The 18,856-nt window shown below is 49.3% G+C and overlaps 2 protein-coding genes across 4 annotated transcripts; both read left to right on the plus strand.

The window, feature by feature from the left end:
* Window positions 1–250: 250 nt before the first annotated feature.
* On the plus strand, window positions 251–5,090 carry Igfbp6 (insulin like growth factor binding protein 6). The gene is made up of 4 exons (XM_015493516.2): window positions 251–807; window positions 3,742–3,878; window positions 4,012–4,131; window positions 4,756–5,090. The coding sequence occupies exons 1-4, from the start codon at window positions 480–482 to the stop codon at window positions 4,876–4,878; spliced, it is 708 nt and encodes a 235-aa protein (XP_015349002.1). The 5' UTR covers window positions 251–479; the 3' UTR covers window positions 4,879–5,090.
* Window positions 5,091–5,804: 714 nt separating this feature from the next.
* Soat2 (sterol O-acyltransferase 2) lies at window positions 5,805–16,743 on the plus strand. 3 transcript variants are annotated; one of them, XM_015493518.2, is made up of 15 exons: window positions 5,813–6,318; window positions 6,791–6,846; window positions 7,726–7,862; window positions 8,163–8,222; window positions 8,543–8,650; window positions 10,716–10,992; window positions 11,430–11,499; window positions 12,055–12,139; window positions 12,597–12,642; window positions 12,825–12,954; window positions 14,319–14,416; window positions 14,764–14,862; window positions 15,382–15,517; window positions 15,951–16,096; window positions 16,283–16,743. In XM_015493518.2, exons 1-15 carry the CDS (start codon window positions 6,243–6,245, stop codon window positions 16,331–16,333), a joined length of 1,575 nt encoding a protein of 524 aa, XP_015349004.1. In that variant the 5' UTR covers window positions 5,813–6,242; the 3' UTR covers window positions 16,334–16,743. The 3 variants fall into 3 exon arrangements, with proteins under 3 accessions (XP_048658751.1, XP_048658752.1, XP_015349004.1); XM_048802794.1 differs by lacking the exon at window positions 8,543–8,650 and having other exon boundaries at window positions 5,805–6,318; XM_048802795.1 differs by lacking the exon at window positions 6,791–6,846 and having other exon boundaries at window positions 5,809–6,318.
* Window positions 16,744–18,856: the final 2,113 nt, after the last annotated feature.

Here is an 18,856-nt window from a genome sequence, read left to right on the forward strand (position 1 = left end):
GTCCCTTGTCGGTTCGTTTTTTAAGCCCCCCATCTTCTCACTCCAAACAGGAGACCCCACGTGCCTTTCATACTCCTACACATACACACAAACTGGATTTCAGGTTTGCCCCTCATCTCACTCCAGTCCTTCCCTTCTTCCACTCCTCCCCACCCTCCAGTCCCTCCAGCCAGCTGTACAGCTCCCAAATTCCGGGCGAGATTCCCAGGAACAAAGCAAGAAAAATCAGAGCAATTTGGGAAGTAAACAGAAACTGGGAAGGGAGCGGGGAGAGAAGAGTGGGGAGGACCCAGGTGGTGGGGGGGGCTCTCCAGTCCCACCCAGTTTAGGGAAAGCCTCTGCCTTCTCCCCAACCCCCCTTCACCTGGCTCTTAAAGGGCCGGCCCCTGACCGACGGCTACTTAAGGCAGAGGGGCGGCAACGGGCAGAGCTGCTCTACGACTGCTCTGGAAGGAGTGGACGGGGCAAAAATCCTGACGATGACCCCCCACAGGCTGCTGCCACCGCTGCTGCTGCTAACTCTACTGCTTGTTGCCCGCCCAACAGGCGCCTTGGCGCAGTGCCCAGGCTGCGGGCAGGGGATGCAGGCGGGATGTCCTGGGGGCTGCGTGCAAGAGGATGAGGGACCGCCGGCGGAGGGCTGTGAAGAAACCGGGGGCTGTCTCAGGAGAGAGGGGCAGCAGTGTGGGGTCTACACTCCTAACTGCGCCGCGGGACTACAGTGCCAGCCGCACAAGGACGAGGAGGCGCCTTTGCGGGCGTTGCTGCTGGGCCGGGGCCGCTGCAGCCCGGCCCGGGCAGCCGCTGGTGAGTCCGCGCTCCGCCCCTGCCCCGCCCACCTGAGACCCGCACTTCTCCCCGCGCCGATCTAGAGATGCGGCGAACAGCCCTGCGAGCCTGTAGATCCTGGCCGGTGCTGCTTCTTCCTCCCTGACCTTAGGAGAGGGGCACACTCTGGGGGTAAGGGGCAAGTGCAGGGAACAGAAGGCTGAGGTGTGGCTAGGGGATCTGGGAATATAGTAGGAAAATGAACTCTTAACTTTCCTTTTTTGCTCCTTCTATTTATTCTCCCTTGAGGGAAAGGGCTGGGGAGGAGGATAGAGGGTTTTAGAGCCGTCCCACGGGCCCCAGCTCCTTCAACCCTGGATGCCCAAGCTGGAGACAGGACCCAGCTTCCTTCCTTTCGGAGGAGGGAAGGGAACCCCAGACACCCAAATTCTGCACATTGAGCAATAGTTGCTTTCCTCCTAATGCCGGAGTTGGAAGCACCTGAACTTGAGGTCTAGAGGAGAAGATGACCAGAGCTGTACCAGACTACACCGGGAGAGTGGGTAGGCCCTGGAGAGCCTGGGGAGGAAGAAGGCGGTGGGAAAAGAGGGAATTTGCCAAACCATGCTTATGATTTAAACTTGCTCAAAACCCTCCACTCGAGCTCCCCACCCAGCCCTACCCCAGGGAAGAGCAAAGGAGGCTGAGTCATTGGGTGGGTGGGACCAAAGTGAGTCAGCTCTCAAAAGATGGGGGGCAACAGGGAGATGGGAGGAAGCAGGAAATGCAAGTGCCCCCATCCCAGAGCATCTGAGTTCCTGATTTATTTCATGGGAGGGATGAGAAATGAAACTGGAGTCTCTTTCAATCCCAAGTGCCTGAGTCCAGGCTTCCAGAGGTCCTCCTGGAAGGGGCGATTAGAGTGGGTCAAAGAAGGCAGTTTGAGGTACTAAATGCTGGGTCTTAAAAAGATAGGGTAACCAGAGGAAGAAGGGTTAGAGTCGGATTGGGTCGCTGGTAGTGAAAGCAGATGAGAGCTTGTCCCTGGGCATGGAGAGGGAAAGACCATCCCTGCATTCCTTCCAATATCTAATTTTATTTATAGCTGGGGCAAATTTCAAGCAGTGCATTCTCCCTTCCCTGCCTTAATCTAGGATTATTTCTTACCTTTTTCTATTCCTGGACGCTCCACAGGAGCACCTCTCTCATCAGAAACTTTTTCTAGAGTAAGAGCAACCCACAGGTTGGAAACCCCTCATTCCTTGTACCTTTGTAACTTTCTTCGCATCATGGCTAAGGGCTGAATCCACATGCTCCTGGGACTAATAAGGTTGAGCTGAACTGAGCCACAGGGGAACAGAAGGGAGAGGTATCCACTGCAGTGCCCCCAAAGAAATCACATGTCAAACTTGGGAGGGGTAGGTTGAGTCACAGCAGGGTCACAGCCAGGACATACATTCCATTTGGGTCCCTGTTGATCCCCTCCTACATCATTGCTTTCCTGCCCCATCTTCCTGTCTTGGTGCACCCCCTTGTGGCTTCTGTTGGAACAGCCAGGTCTTTTCACCTATAGCTTAAAAGCCTCAAAAAAACCAGTAGTGAAAAATTTGTTTTGTTTTTGTTTGTTTGTTTGTTTTTCAAAATGCCTCTTCTTTATAAGCCTTAAAATTACTCTGGGGGCTGGGATTGTGGCTCAGCGGTAGACCGCCCGCATAGCACGGGCGGGACCCGGGTTCGATCCTCAGCATCACATAAAAATAAAAGCATTGTGTTGTGTCCATCTACACCTAAAAAATTAAAAAATAATAATAATAAAATAAAATAAAAAATTACTCTGGGAGCCGGGCACAGTGGCACATGCCTGTAATTCCAGTGGCTGGGGATGCTGAGGCAGTAGGATTGCGAGTTAAAAGCTAGCCTTAGCAAGATCAAGGTGCTAAGCAACTCAGTGAAACCCTGTCTCTAGATTCATATTCTTTTTTGTGTGTGTGGTGCTGGGAATTGAACCAGGGCCTTAGTGAATGCAAGGCAAGCACTCTACCAGCTGAGCTACATCCCAAGCCCGAAACCCTGTCTCTAAATAAAATACAAAAAATAGGGCTGGGGTTGTGGCTCAGTGGTCAAGTGCCCCTGAGTTCAATCCCTGGTACCAAAAAAAAAAAATTACCCTGAGAAGCCAGGTGCAGTGGCATACACCTATAATCCCATTGACTTTAGGGGCTGAGTTGAGACAGAAAAAAATCACAAGTTCAAAGCCAGCCTCAGCAATTTAGCAAGGCCCTAAGCAACTTAGCAATACCCTGTCTCAAAATGAAAAATAAAAGGTTGGGGTTGTAGCTTAGTGGTAGAGCACTTGCCTCACACGGGTAAGGCCCTGGGTTTGATTCCCAGTTCCATGTTAAATAAATAAATAAACAAATAAAAGATATTGTGTCAATCTACAACTAAAAAATATTTTTAAAAAATGAAAAATAGGGGCTGGGGATGTGGCTCAAGCGGTAGAGCACTCGCCTGGCATGCGTGCGGCCCGGGTTCGATCTTCAGCACCCCATACAAACAAAGATGTTGTGTCCGCCGAAAACTAAAAAATAAATATTAAAATTCTCTCTTTCTCTCTGTCTCTCTGTCTCTGTCTCTCTCTCTCTTTAAAAAAACATGAAAAATAAAAACGGGTGGAGATGTGACTCAGTAGTTGAGCACTCCTAGGTTTAATCACCGGCCCCAAAATAAATAAATACATAAATAAATAAAATTACTTTGGGGATATAATGTCAGTAAAAGTAATATAACTGTTTTCAGAGAAAGAAACTGGCTAGGATGAGGCAGAGGAACCAGCTTCTAACCTCCCATGGTTTTTTCTCCTACACCTTAAGGCCCTCTGTTCCTTCGTTCCAGTGGATAGGGGTGGACAGGACTCTTCTCTGCATGGCTCCTAGCTGATCTTTTGCCTCTTTGTTCTTTCTGTGGCCATAGAGAATCCGAAGGAGAGTAAACCCCAAGGAGGCACCACTCATCCACAGGACGTGAACCGCAGAGACCACCAGAAGAATCCAGGGACCTCCACCACTCCCGCTCGGCACAATCCTGGGGGTGTCCAAGAAACTGAGATGGTAGGAGCAGGAGAGGTGGGGAACCCTGGAGACTTCTATCTCAGACTGCTTCTGGCAGCTTGGATAAGTCTCCAGTGTTGGTCTGGGGGATCCTGGCTTGTGGGGCCCTGAGCCACCGCTCTCCCTCCCCTAGGGCCCCTGCCGCAGACACCTGGACTCAGTGCTACAGCAACTCCAGACTGAGGTCTTCAGAGGGTCTCACACCCTCTATGTACCAAATTGTGACCATCGAGGCTTCTATCGGAAGCGGCAGGTAAGATGAGGCCTTTCCTCCCCAGTACAAGGAATGGGGAGGGGCACTTACAGAGTTGCCTAAATAAGACACTGTCCCTGCCTATCAGGATTTCCAACTTTAGCACCCACACAAACATAAAGAATAATTAGGGCTGAGGATTGTGCTTCAGTGGTAGAGCTCTTGCCCAGCATGCACAAGGTCCTGGATTTAATCCCCAGCACTGAAGAAAAAAAAAAAAAAAAAAAAGAATATCTAACTATACATTGTGGTAGAGGACTTAAAGTCCCCAAGGAGTGGCCTCTCAGTAGCTCTCAAACTTGAGGCCCAGAATCATCTGGAAGGCTTGGGAACACAGATGGCTAAGCTCTACCTGCAGAGTCCGGACTCAGTAGGTCTGGGGTAGGGTCTGAGAATTTATATATCTAATACATACCCTAGTGCTATTGGTGCTGTTGGTTTGGGAGTCATACTTGAAAACTATTTTCTGTCCTAGCAGAATGGGCACAACTTAGTGGGTGAAGAGGGGGAAGGGAAACCAGGGCCCTACTGTCCTGAGGAACCTGAGGTATTTCTGAATACTCAGGCTGAAGAGTTCCTTCCCACCTCAGGCCTCACCCTTCATCTGTGTGCCTCTCTCCCCAGTGTCGTTCCTCCCAGGGACAGCGCCGAGGCCCCTGCTGGTGTGTGGATCGGATGGGCCAGCCTCTACCCGGGTCTCCAGATGGCAATGGAAGCTCCCTCTGTCACACAGGGGGCAGTGGCTAAAGCAGGGTGGGGAGCAGCAGGGCCAGTGGCAGGAGCGTGGGGCTGTCATCTTGGGTTATTAAGTGATAAGTAACTCAGGGGCTTTGAGTCCCACCATACACCTTCAGGCCCTGTGTCATTGTCCCCCTCACTCCTGGGTCCTATTTCACATCTAGTTGAAATAATTGTTGGTATCAGCCTGGGAGGTTAATAAAGCTGTGTTGGGGGTCTCAGGCCTGTGTCTCTGTGTCCACCTCTCACTGTTCTAAAGCCCCAGGCCCTGTCTCCCACAGCAGCCCACTCATACCATGTCCCCCTTCCCTATGTACTATCTTCAGTTCCTCGCACTGCACTTGGGAGGACTTGCAGGACACAGCAAGTAGCACCGCATGGCGCTGTCAAGCCTCCTTCAGCTCTCCACTGGGAGGTAGAGAGAAGGGAGACACTGAAATCATGGCCTCCATCAGAGGTCGTGACCTAATTTCCAACAATGATCTTCGGACATGGGGGAGGGGAAGGATTAATAGTTAATCCCCAACAGGAACTCATCAAAGAAAAATTCTCAAAACACCCATTTGTTACTACAAAAAGAGGAAGGAAAATATTTATTGAGCCCATTTCCATGGATCAGGACTGAGCTGTGTGATTTTGACTTGGACTACTTATTTTGGGCTTCCAATAACCTCGTGAGATAGGGAGTTTTTGCCTCCATTTTTCAAAGGAAGCTTAAATTTTTTGTGTCATTTGCCTGGAATTACAGGGCTAGTAAATAATAGAGAGAAGTTTACATCTGGTTCTTCAGTGTCAAGTAAAAACTTGTTTGGTTTCCCTTCTGCCTGTTAACCCAAGCAGGTGTAGGACAGAGCTGACAATCAGGGGCCCTAGCACCCAACATTTCCTAGAGGTGGTCATGCGTACCACCCCCCCATCAGAATATTATTGCCCACCTCATCTCACGGTCTCAGGAGGCTGAATGCACTGTTACAGGAAGATGTTTTTAACTCCTCCCTGACCTTCAAGCCTATGGGAGAATGACTGGAAAGCAAACTGTGATAAGTGATAAGCCTCAGAGAGGCAAAGTCCCCCTTCCAGCCTCATACAGAGCCAACACTCCCGTGGGAGGGATAGCAGGTTTGGAGCTGAGTGACTGGGTGGTGGTGTTGGGGGGATGAGGCCCTCTCGGTGACAGCCAGCAGGGCAGAACTGGCCCTGAGAAGCCCTGTCTTGAGATAACCTATTGTGTCCTGGAGGTTCCCTCCACCTGAAAGGACTTTAGCCTCTGGAGCTGCCAGCTGAGCTGAGTGGGACAAGAGCTCGGCAGGCGGGCTGTGAAGGAAAGGAGGGAGCACAGGCCACAGCCACTTGCTGCCCACTCAGACTGGCATATGGAACCAATGGGGACTCATTTGCGGAGGAGAGAAGGGCTGGGAGGGGAACCGGAGGAGCGACCCTCTGGAGAAGGTGAGCCACCCTCAGGGAGGGCACAAAGCTCAGGGGTGGGGATGCACTGTTGTGCGGGGCCTCCTACCGGCTAACTTCAACCCTTCCCCTTGTCCTGGGAGGAAGGGAAGGCAGATGCTGGTGTCTGTCCCACACGGCTCAGCCTAGATGTGGAGGAGAAAAGGGGCATTCAGAAAGGTGGCCTTCTCATGTCTTTCTGACCCTTTAACCAGAGAGGATAATGGAATAGCTTCGTATTCCCTGGGGCCCCTGTTTCCAATAATGTCATCATATCCCTCTTGCCAATGGCCTCTTCATCTACAAAAATAACTTCCTCTTCTAGTTGCCCCACCAGAGATACTAGATAGTGACTGATTGGGCAGAGGGGAGGCTGCTAAGCTACAGAGGTGTTTCCTGTACAAAGAATACCCCTGGGTCTACAGAACCCTAACTCCTCCCCCCTTGAGTGTTCCCTTTGACCCCCTCCTCCTAGGAAACACTGAGACGCACAGAGCCCCAGACTTGGTGCAATGGACCCGACATATGGAGGTGAGGGACCTCAGAGACCTGGGGTCAAGATGGACAGGTCCTTGGGGTGGCAGGAGGCAAGGAAGGGAGAGGACTGGCTTGGTGATAAAGATGATTTGTTCTCAAGTACAAAGTTCAGATTAGAGCCCAGCACAGTGACTCATACCTGTAGTCCCAGTGACTTGGGAGGCTGAGGCAGGAGGATTACAAGTTTGAGGCCAGCTGGGCAACTTAGTGAGACTCTGTCTCAAAAACTTAAAAGGGCTTAGTGGTAGAGTGCCCCTGTGTTTAATCCCCAGTACTGCAAACAACAAACATTAGGTTGGAATTAAGGGTTAAGATGGCAGACTTTGAAATACAGGTTCTCCAGGATGGGACAAAAGTCAGCATATAGAGTATTAGTGAGGTTAGAGGTCAGAGGTAAGCAAATAAGGATCAGAAATGACCTGGTAGAAATTCAGACCCAGGAAGTGGGAGGAGCATTGCTCCTCTGGTCATTCCCTTTTTTGGGGGAAAGGGGGATACCAGGGATTGAACTCAGGGGCACTCAGTCACTGAGCCACAACCCCAGGCCTATTTTGTATTTTATTTAGAGACAAGGTCTCATTGAGTTGCTTAGTGCCTCACCATTATTGAGGCTGGCTTTGAACTCGTGATCGTCCTGCCTCAGCCTCCTGAGCCACTGGGATTACAGGAGTGTGCTACCCCGCCCTGCTCTGTGGTCATTCTTGATTCTCACTGATGTCACAGGAAGCCAGGAGGCAAATGGCTGGGGAATCTCTGGGCATGGCTTGTCATCTTTCTACCCCTATCACTTGGCATAGAGAGAAGCTAGGTAAATGTCTGGTAAGTGGAAAGAAATCCGGCTGGCTGGAGGAACAGTGGACTTTTGTCCTGTAGGCAGTGAAGATGCAATTGTTGGAGCAAGCACAGGAAAAGCTGGTGGAGCTGCTGGATCGGGCCATATGGGAGGCCATACAATCCCACCCACCACAAGACAGACCTCTGCCCTCCCCTCACCCAGCTCCCTTAAGCAAGTGAGTCTGAGGATCCAGAAAACTGGGGAATGACTGCAGGGTGCTCAGAAGGACCCTGAGCCACAAACTTGTACCTTTTGCCAGCTTTAGCATGGCCTTGACCTCAGGCTCCCCACTTCTCCCCCCATTGCCCTGACTCCCTGATACTAACCTCCACCTTCTCTGCCTTGCTCTGCCCTGATCCTGATTTTCACCTGATACTACCCTGGGCTCACACGTACTGACCTTCTGCATGAAGCTGTCCTCTGCCCACTGCCTTCTTCCTTTGGAGCCTGACCCTAACCAACTGTTTTAATTCAGGACCCAGAAGCCATCCTTTGGAAGACGGAAAGTTTTCGTCGTCCGCAAATCCTTGCTTGAGTAAGTCGGGGGGAAATAAGAACAGGAGGAAAAGAAAGAGCTTCAACTGGGGATCAAGGATACCTTGATTCTTATTCCTAGGCTCTAGGTGGTTTGTGGGGAGAATCGGAGAGGGTTTCTAAGGCTCAGTTCCCCCACTGTTTGGCCTGGATATGCTTGTAGAAGAAAGGAGACCTGGACGAGAAGTCTCAGCCATATCTCAGAACTTAGCTGGAAGTTCTGGATCAGTAGCCCCCATGTCCTTCTGTGTACAGTACTTGATCTAGTCCATATGACCCCGAGGGCTGTCCCACACTGACCTTAGGTCCCTGTCTCTCCAGTGAGCTGATGGAGGTGCAGCATTTCCGTACCATCTACCACATGTTTATTGCCGGCCTGTGTGTCTTCATCATTAGCACCCTGGCCATCGACTTCATTGATGAGGGCAGGTAGGCCCCCCTCCTGCCTGGGATAGGCATGTCAATCAGATCAGACCCTCTATCTCCCAGTACTCCATGTGCCCCTGACCCCAAAGGGCATATGCTTTGATTGAGGACATTCACCAGCCAACTTCTCACATAAAACACTTTTGTACTCCTGCCTTCCCTGGCCTTGGATGGCCCTTGGTCTCTCTTCCCAAGGCCAGACATTCTGGTGATACCATGCCCCCACTTTTTTTTCTTTCTGTTTTTTGGGGGGTATCAGGGATTGAACTCAGGGGCACTTAACCACTGAGCCACATCCCCAGCCCTGGCTTTGAACTCATGATCCTGCTACCTCAGCCTTCTGAGCTACTGGAATTACAGGTGTGGCCACTGCATGCAGCTTCTCAATAGTAATCTTGCCTGGAGGCAGATGTAGGTGTGTGTTTATACATATACCCTCAAACACTCCTTTCCAAGTAGGTCTGTTCAAGTAACCTTCATCATCATGGAGTACCTACTGGCTCCCATGAGCCATTGCTGATCTTGTGGGGAAGACAGACATGTGCAATGCCTTAGTTGTTTTTTCCACAGAGCATCCCCTCCCTATTCTGATGATGAGCCTCAGAGTGCTGCATATTCCTGGGGTCTGTATTTTCAAGACTTCCACCTTCCCCCTGACCTCACCTTAACTTGGGCTTAGGAAGCAGTAAAAGAAAGAGGACCAATTATGCTCACCTAGCATGCCCTGAGTTAGATCCCTGTGCCACAAATACACACAAACAAACTTCAAATACACTTTTTATTGTAAAGTGATAGTCCTTCTTGAGCATTTTTCATGCATGCGCGTGCACACACACACACACATACACACACTTCAAAGAGATGTATGTTGTGGGAGTTTGTTTTATTATTTATTTAGTTAGTTTTAGTTGTTGACAGACCTTTATTTTATTTATTTATATGCGGTGCTGAGAATCGAACCCAGTGCCTCACACATGCCAAGCAAGTGCGCTACTGCTGAGCTATAGCCTCAGGCCTGTTGTGGGAGTTTTTATAAACTCTTGTTTTATATCTATTATTTTGCAATTTGTTTTTACACTGAACAACTTTCTTAGGGATTTTTCCATGTCAATCCACTGATTTTTAACGACTTCAGAGTATGGAGGTACCAGATTTTGTTCATTTAGTCCTTTATTAACAGATATTTAGATTGTTTCTCATTTTTCACCTTTATAAACCATATCCCTTCCCTCATCTCCCATGCTGAGGATGGAACCCAGGACCTCCTTCATGCTGGGTAAGGGCTCTACTGAGCCACATCCCAGCTCATAAACCATGTTCTGTTAACCTAGGGAAGCAACACACTGAACAATTTACATTCTTTTAGCATGGGTCTACAACTGCAGACACTCTAAAGAAACAAAACTATTGAAAATCAAAGTTGAATTCTAAATACCTCATACTATAACATTTGGGATATACAGAATACTGAACACCACAAAATTCACAAAGGCCTCCAAGAATCATTTAGAATCAAATCCATTCCATGGCTGGGTCTCCTGAGGCAATGCCCTGGCTAGATTTGCCAGGCAGCAGAGACATCTTGACCACCTTCCCTGATGGGGCATGCACAGCCTTCCCAAGACACCTCTGTTGCTGTGGTGGCACACACCTATAATCCCAGCCAAGAGGGAGACTGAGCCAGGGCAATCACAAGTTCAAGGTCAGCCCGGGCAATTTAGTGAGATTCTGTTTCAAAATTTAAAAAAGTAGGGCTGGGGATGTGGCTCAAGCGGTAGCGCGCTCGCCTGGCATGCGTGCGGCCCGGGTTCGATCCTCAGCACCACATACAAACAAAGATGTTGTGTCCGCTGATAACTAAAAAATAAATATTAAAATTTAAAAAAGTAAAAAGGGCTGGGGATGTAGCTCAGTGTAGGGCACTCGCCTAGTATGTTTAAGGCCTGGGTTCAATCCCCAGCACCAACCAACAAACAACAACAAAAGCTTATCCTCCAAGAGCTCTGACTCAAGAGCACGGGGATCAGGATGGGCTACACTTTTGTCTACAGTCTCTCCTTCCCCCAAGGCTGGTGCTGGAGTTTGATCTGCTGATCTTCAGCTTCGGACAGCTGCCCCTGGCGCTGGTGACGTGGGTCCCCATGTTCCTGGCCACTCTGCTGGCGCCCTACCAGGCCCTACGGCTGTGGGCCAGGCCCAGGGCAGGGGGCGCCTGGATGCTGAGGGCGGTCCTGGGCTGTGTGCTGCTGGCTGCCCACGCTGCGGTGCTCTGTGTGCTCCCAATCCACGTGGCAGTGAAGCATGAGCTCCCGCCAGCCTCGCGTTGCATCCTAGTCTTTGAGCAGGTGAGGACAAGCCCCGCTGCTGTGCAAGCCCAGCGTGCAGGGGGAAGGGGTACAAGCCAAAAGCAGGGCCATTTCTGCAGAGGGTGAGCCTGGAAGAGGGGCGTGGCCCATGTGAAGGAGGCGTTTGATGGTGCTAGAGGACGCGGAGCTAGTTAATAGGGGCATAGTCAGCTAGGAGGATTTGTGGAATCCGCAGGCTCCGAACAAAAGTAAACTAAAGGGGCAAGGGGCAAACCACAGAGGCAGACTGATCTGTTTAGAGGACATATTTTTCTTTTTATCTGATAGTCCAACACGGAAGGCTTCTGGGAGGAAGGGGTAAAGTGGGACAGGAGAGGCTAGGGTGGGGTCTGCCTCGGTGGTAAATGAGAGCAGAGAGGTTAAGTGATTTGCTCAGAACCACAAGGCAACTTGACCTCCCTTTTACTCCACCCCAGGTCAGGCTCCTGATGAAAAGTTACTCCTTCCTGAGAGAGGCTGTGCCTGGGACCCTTCGTGCCAGAGGATGTGAGGCCTTTCTCTGACCTTGTCATGAACTTGGCCTTCTTGGCTGGTTGAAGGAAGCCAGCAGTTACAGGATGCTCATAAAACTCTGCGATCCCTAGCTGCTCTTGGCCAGCAGACACAGCTCTGGCCTCCAGCTGGGCTCTAAGGCCTTAGTCATTAGAGTTCTCAGGCCCCACCTCTGAGAGACCACACTTTGTTACCCAAGATTTCTGGAGTTTAGACCTGGCGTTGAGAACTTTCTATGAGAAAGTCAGTATAGAAGGGGAAGGAGACTGGGAACTTGTAGCTGCCAAATGCAGCTCTGGCCACAGCAGGTCCTGTGCTAGAAAATGGGGTACCTGGAATGGAAGCAAAAAAGGGGGTATGAAATAGCAAATTCAGCTCCTGACCCCCTAACTACTCCTCCCTGCCTGAATCTGGACCCCATATCCAGCCTCTCACCCGTCTACCCTGTGCTATGTGTCTCTCTATTCTCCAATCCCATCCCCTTCCCCAGCAGCCCATTCACCTCTGTTCTCTGCCTTCCCCCTCCTGATCCTTCTCATTCCTCCCCAGGTGAGGGCATCTGGGCCCCCAGTTTCTCCAGCTACCTCTACTTCCTTTTCTGCCCCACACTCATCTACCGGGAGACTTACCCCAGGTAAGACCCTGCAACCCCTCCCCAAGTGCCCAGGCCTATCAGGCACCTTGACCTTTAACTCATCTCTCACCCCGGGCACTGGCCACTTGCTCAGGAGGCATCCCATAATAAAGATGGGAAATAAATGGGAGGTAGACTAGCCCTTTTCCTTGTGCAACCTATCATTGACACTAGGATGATTAACTGTCCTGGTTTTCCCAGTTCCGTTCTGATTTTCATACTGAAAATTCTACACATCCCAGAAAACTCCCAATGTTTAGTCACCTTAGTTGAGACCCAAGCTATAACTTCACTTGATGTCATTGTTATGAAAAGTCTAAAATGTTCTAGACCCCTATCCCCCCGGATAATCCACCCAGGCCTGAGCGACTGAGGGAGCTGCAGAGAGAGGGCCACAGGCCTGAGCAAGAAATGACACAAAAGGACAAGAAGCATATTATTCTTTTTGCTGCTACAGGACACCCAGCGTCAGGTGGAATTACGTGGCCAAGAACTTTGCCCAGGTCAGAAGATGGTAGAGAAGGGTGGCCAACTGTGATTCATGGTGGCTGGGGGAGACCTGGGGAGGAGGGAGAGGGTGGTACCAAGGGAAGAGAGAGGAGAGGCTGGGCCAGAGGTTCAATTCCAAGGCAAAGAGCCAGCTGCCAGCACCCCCTCATAGTGTATGTCCCCACTCTCTCTGTAGGCCCTGGGCTGTGTGCTCTATGCCTGCTTCATCCTGGGCCGCCTCTGTGTTCCTATCTTTGCCAACATGAGCCGGGAGCCCTTCAGCACGCGGGCCCTGTTGCTCTCTATCATGCATGCCACTCTGCCAGGTAAGTCATCCAGGGTGGGCAGGAGAAGGCTGGGCCCTGGAGAAGGCTTAGCAGGGAAGGCCTCGCTCTTTGCTTTCGCCAGATGCTCTCACATCTCTCCCGCCTGTCCATGCTCATTGCCATTGGCTCCATTCAGTCTCCTCAAGTGTCTCCCTACCCCCGCAATCTTTCCTCTCCTATCTGTGGACTGATGGATGCCCTGGTGAACTTCTGTATATACTCTCCCTTGCTTCAAAAATATCACTATTCTTGCACTAAATAAGGCCTGTTTTAGACTTTCTTTTTATTTCTTTTCTTTTTTTTTAGTTGTAGTTGGACACAATGCCTTTATTTTATTTATTTTTATGTGGTACTGAGGATCAAACACAGTGCCTCACATGTGCTAGATGAGCGCTGTACCTTGAGCCACAACCCCAGCCCCTGTTTCAGACTTTCTTGTCAAAACAAAACAAGACAAAAAACCTGATTCCCATTGTTGGCATGAGATTTAAACCATTGGTCTGTTCAGCTTGGTGGCCCACCACGCTGTAATCCCAGCTACTCAGGAGGCTGAGGCAGGAGGATTACAACTTAGCAACTTGGCAAGACCTTTTCTTAAAAAAAATAGAAAGGACTAAGGATATAGCTCAGTGGTAGCACATTCCTGGTTTTAATCCCCAGCACCATAAAATAAATAAACAAACAAATAAACCTTTAGCCTGGCACTCAAGGCCCCTTCCCATGTGATCCTAGTCTTCCTTTATTTTATTTTATTTATTTATTTTTTATTTTTTGATGTCTCACTATGTTACCCAGGCTGGTCTTGGATTCTTGGCTCAAGGGATCCTCCTGCCTCGGTCTCCCAAATAGCTGGGACTACAGACATCTCACATCACCCTGCTAAGCCTATTCTTTTTCAGCCATCAATTATGGTGACCCACCCCTTGCTCTGCACTTCCAAGCACATCCATGGCCACCATACTTAGTTGCCATTACATTTGACCTTGATACATGGTTGGACATGTCTGTCTCTTTGTTTGTGTCTCTCCAACTACTCTGAGAACTCCCAAAGACCAGGGCTTTGAGAATCTTTTTTTTTTTTTTTTTGGTGGTGGTGCTGGGGATTGAACCCAGGGCCTTGTGGATGCAAGGCAAGCACTCTACCAACTGAGCTGTATCCCCAGACCTGCAAATCATTTTTGTATTCCCAACATCTGGCATGGAGTAGATGTCAAGAACATATTCATGAAAAAATGGGTGAATTAACAAATGCATGAATATGTGAACAGTTAATGAATGCTTGGTAAGAGTTGGGCCCTGGTTGCTGGGCAGGGCGGCCTGGAGGTCCAGGCTGGTTGGACAGCAGCCCTTGTCCCCACTGCCAGGCATCTTCATGTTGCTGCTCATCTTCTTCGCCTTCCTGCACTGCTGGCTCAATGCTTTTGCAGAGATGCTGCGGTTTGGAGACAGGATGTTCTACAGGGTGGGTCCTGGACCTGAGCTACCTGAAAACTGGAGGCAGGAAGAGTTAGGGAGGGTTAGGGTGATGATGGCGATTGGGTGTCACCTAGCTGTGCTATTAAGCTCCCACATAAGCAATGGAGTTTTTAGGTGTAGGAATAATGTGTCCTCTCCACTATCTGACCAGCCAGGGCTGGTTGATTTTGTGGGGATGGTACCATGGAATCTTCTTAAGATGGTGGGGTAGGAAAGAGGGCAGGAGGGAGCTGGGGTGACAGGGGAGAGAGTACAGGCAGAGGGGGCAGTGGGAAGGAGCTGGGGCCTGGGATGCTTATCTCCTTTCCCCACCGAACTCCACTCCCTCCCCAGGACTGGTGGAACTCAACATCCTTCTCCAACTACTACCGCACTTGGAACGTGGTGGTCCACGACTGGCTGTACAGCTACGTGTATCAGGATGGGCTGTGGGTACGGGCCCTGCAGACCCCTTCAGGTCCTATAGGAGAGGCTCTCCAGAGCACCCTCCCCCACCATCCCGCTGCATCATCAGCTCCTTATCAAACCTGAGGGCCCTGGAGACAACCTTTCTCCATTTTACCCAACCCAATAGGCAGAAAGTCTTCCTTACAACCTAACTTCCTTCCTTCTTTACTCCTAATTTCACCCTCTCCACAAGATATTTCTTTCCTTCTTAGCCTTTGAAGGAACATGCGTAGAGCAATTTTCAGTTACCAAAAGTTTTCACATGCATTTCATTAGCACAGTTAATCCTGAAAAATAAGGACTATTATACCCCTTTTTAAAATTGCTGCCAAGGCCCAATAAGCTAATTCAATGCTGTTGAACAAGACTGATGTTAAGCCCTTTGGACCCCAGATCCCATATTCTTTCCATCACTCCACATTCCTTCCTGGCTTCCTTAAAAGGAGGCTCTTAGTGGAGGGGTGCAGGGAGACTCACTCCCCACTCCCCTTCTTGCTCTGCCAGCTCCTTGGTGGCCGGGGCCGAGGGGCAGCCATGCTGGGCGTGTTCCTGGTCTCTGCAGTGGTGCATGAGTACATCTTCTGCTTTGTCCTGGGATTCTTCTACCCTGTCATGCTGATGCTCTTCCTTGTCATTGGGGGTGAGCTTGGCCTCTGTGCCACTGGAGAGGAGGTCTTCCTCCTGCTTCTGGGGATCCCAGAAGCTGCTGGGTTTGCGGGTGGGTTGGGAAGGGACTTGGGAACAGGAAGGGAGGCCACAGGGGTGTCTTGAGGGATGTGGGAGAAGTTTTCTGGTTGGAGAGTATTTGAACAGGGGACATAGATGGAGACAAGGGGAAAAAACTGGGATGTGGTTGGAAGGTTCACTGTGAGATCCAGGATATTGAGGTGGAAGCTGAGGAATCCTGGTTTCACATGAGTCACTTGAGATCTCCAAGAATTTCTGAAGCTGGGTTCAAGGTCTTCCCCAATGAGGCCTTCCTGCCCCACCACTTCCCAGTACCCTGGGATGGGGGGGAAGCCAGGGAGACAATGCACAGGGATCTGGAGTGACAACTTTTTCTCCTACACCAGGGCTACTGAACTTCACAATGAATGACAGGCACACGGGCCCCGCGTGGAATGTGTTGATGTGGACCTTACTCTTTCTGGGCCAGGGCATCCAAGTCAGCCTGTACTGCCAGGAATGGTATGCACGACGGCACTGTCCCCTGCCCCAGGTAAGAGAACAAAACCCTCACCCAGTTGGTTCCCCATCCCCAGCCGGACACACCCAATAGCCAGCCACAGTGGTTCTCAATTCAACACCCAAAGTCAGGGGCCAGGGCCTGTGGTTCTCATGTCTTGGATGCACCAAGGGGTCACCAGAAATGACTTCATTCACAATCTATCCTTCTCTGGTACAGACAACCTTCTGGGGGCTGCTGACACCTCGATCTTGGTCCTGCCATGCCTAGAGGTCAGGACTCTTGCTCCACCCAGATGACACCATCAAGCACTTCTCTAGCTGCAAAGTCTGAGACTGGGGCTCCTCTCTACACCCTCATACCAGGCTCTGAGTCAGGGGACTTGCATGTAGGGTCTCACCAAGGAGTTGCAAGGACTTGGGTCTGTGGCCCTGCAGGCAGCTGAGCACAGATTCTGCCTAGGGGGAGACTCTTCAATACCCATTTCCATGAATTGGGCACAAGTTCCCCTCATAACTGATGGCTTGATAGACTTAGGGAGACTTGAGGGAACCTTACAGATTTGGTGAATGTGGAGGGACTCAGAGCAACAGGGGCCACCAAGATTTGAGAACGGTTTGGTTTTTGATTTTATATACTTCTCAAAACAACAATAAATTTTTTGTCTGCCTTTTTATCCATCCATGTGTTTATTTATTCATTCATCATTTGTTGGATTTTCACTTTTTGTGCCAGGCACTATTGAAGTGTTGTGTTTGCAGAAGAAAGACCTTGTTGCAGGAGAGACTGAGAATCTGAGGTGACACTCTGGCTTACCTCCTCTATGTCAACACCCCCAACCCCCGCAAACCCTGACTCAACCCCTCTGCCACTTCTGCTCCTTCTCCAGTGCATGTGTCCATATCCCATTAATTCTTCCACTCCTGGCAACATCTGGCACACTCTTGAGAGTGCATACAGCCGGCCTCCTTTCCTTTAGCAGACCAGGAGAGGAACCTTCTGATAGACACGAGACAAGTCTTTTAATTTGAAGAGCCTGTTTTCACAACTATAAAATGGAAATCAAATTAGGGAATGGGCTGATTGTATGGGGACAGAAGTTCAAAACATTTGCATGCAAATATGCTTGAGAAACCAAGCCAGGCATGGTGGTGCACGCCTGTGATCCCAGTGACTGTGAAGGCTGAGGCAGAAGGATGGCAGGTTCCAGGCCAGCTTAGCAATTTAGCAAGGCCCTAAGCAACTTAGCGAGACCCTGTCTCAAAATAAAAAATAAAAAGGGCTGGGGGTGTAGCTTAGTGATAAAATGCCTCTGGGTTTAATCCTCAGCCACACACAAAGAAAAAAAAAATTCCAGAAACAAGACTCTGTGGTCTATCTTCTCCACAGGGATTCTCCACCTATCCTGCTATCCTGGTTCTAGGGACTTCTGGGTGTGGAAGGGAGGGAACATTAACCCCAGGACGAGTGAGCAAGAACCGAAAAGCAGAGTCCCTAAGAGAGATGGAACACTGTTTTTGTTTTTGTTTTTCACATTTCAACAGTGTGTATGACAACTTTTCATGTCAAATATAGATCTAAAAAAATAAACAAATAAAATTAAAAAATGGTCCCAGCAGGGGCTGGAGTTGTAGCTCAGTGGTCAAAGCACATGTGTGAGGCACTGGGTTTGATCCTCAGCACCACATAAAAATAAATAAAATACAGGTATTGTGTCTATCTACAACTTGAAAAAAAAAAAATCCCAGTGGCTCAGGAGGCTGAGGCAGGAGGATCACGAGTTCAAAGCCAGCCTCAGCAATGGTGAGGCACTAAGCAATTCAGTGAAACCCTGTCTAAATAAAATACAAAATAGGGCTGGGGAAGTGGCTTAGTGGTCGAGTGCCCCTGAGTTCAATCCCTGGTACCCCCCCACCAAAAAAATTAAAAAATAGATATATTTCATCTTTTCTAATGACTCCATGATAATATATTGTATTATCTTCTATAATTAATTACATGTTTCAATTATTTACAATATTTGTTCTTAGAAACAATTCTCACATATACATACCTCACTGTACATTTTTTTTGGTGTGTGTGTGTGGTACTGTGGATTGAACCCAGGAGTTCTGAATCAGCCCTTTTTAAAAACAGAGAGACAAGTTCTCACTGAATTGCTCAGGACTTCACAAAGTTTCTGGAGGCTGGCTTTGAACTCATGATTCTCCTGTCTGAGCCTCCCAAGCCTCTGGGATTACAGGCTTGTACCATTATGCCCGGCTCCGTATATTTTTTCTTAAGGGAATTTTCTAGCAGCAGAATTACTGGAACATTGAGCAAGCTAAATTAAAAAGTTGCTCACATTACCAAACTGCCCTCTAGAGACCTTATATGAACTTACAGTTATATGATGTTACCCATTTCCTCATTCCACTGCTGATACTGTTTTTTTTTTTTTACTTTTTAATATTGGCCAATCTCATAAACAGAAAATTATATCTATTTTCTTTTGCATCATAATTATTAATTAACTAATTTATTTACTTATTTTGGTACAAGGGATTGAACCAAGGGGCGCTTAACCACTGGCCACTTCCCTAGCCTTTTAAAAATTTATTTATTTTGAGAAAGGGATGGATCAAATCCAGTGCCTCACACATGTTAGGCAAGTGCTCTGCCACCGAGCTACAGCCCCTTTTTATTTTTAATTTTGAGACAGTGTCTAAGTTGCTTAAGGCCTCGCTAAGTTGCTGACGCTGGCCTTGAACTTGCCATCCTCCTGTCTCAGACTCCTGAGTCACTGGAATTACA

This window comes from Marmota marmota, unplaced genomic scaffold, assembly GCF_001458135.2.
Source record: "Marmota marmota marmota unplaced genomic scaffold, marMar, whole genome shotgun sequence".
Taxonomy (NCBI): Eukaryota; Metazoa; Chordata; class Mammalia; order Rodentia; family Sciuridae; genus Marmota; species Marmota marmota.

Excerpts from the sequence above, each read along its gene's own strand:
- Igfbp6 (XM_015493516.2), top strand. The coding sequence starts at position 480 with ATGACCCCCCACAGGCTGCTGCCACCGCTGCTGCTGCTAACTCTACTG. Across the intron at positions 3,879-4,011 it reads GTGTCCAAGAAACTGAGATG|GGCCCCTGCCGCAGACACCT; the intron begins GTAGGAGCAGGA and ends TCCCTCCCCTAG. Across the intron at positions 4,132-4,755 it reads GCTTCTATCGGAAGCGGCAG|TGTCGTTCCTCCCAGGGACA; the intron begins GTAAGATGAGGC and ends CTCTCTCCCCAG.
- Soat2 (XM_015493518.2), top strand. The coding sequence starts at position 6,243 with ATGGAACCAATGGGGACTCATTTGCGGAGGAGAGAAGGGCTGGGAGGG. Across the intron at positions 10,993-11,429 it reads GCATCCTAGTCTTTGAGCAG|GTCAGGCTCCTGATGAAAAG; the intron begins GTGAGGACAAGC and ends ACTCCACCCCAG. Across the intron at positions 12,140-12,596 it reads TACCGGGAGACTTACCCCAG|GACACCCAGCGTCAGGTGGA; the intron begins GTAAGACCCTGC and ends TTGCTGCTACAG.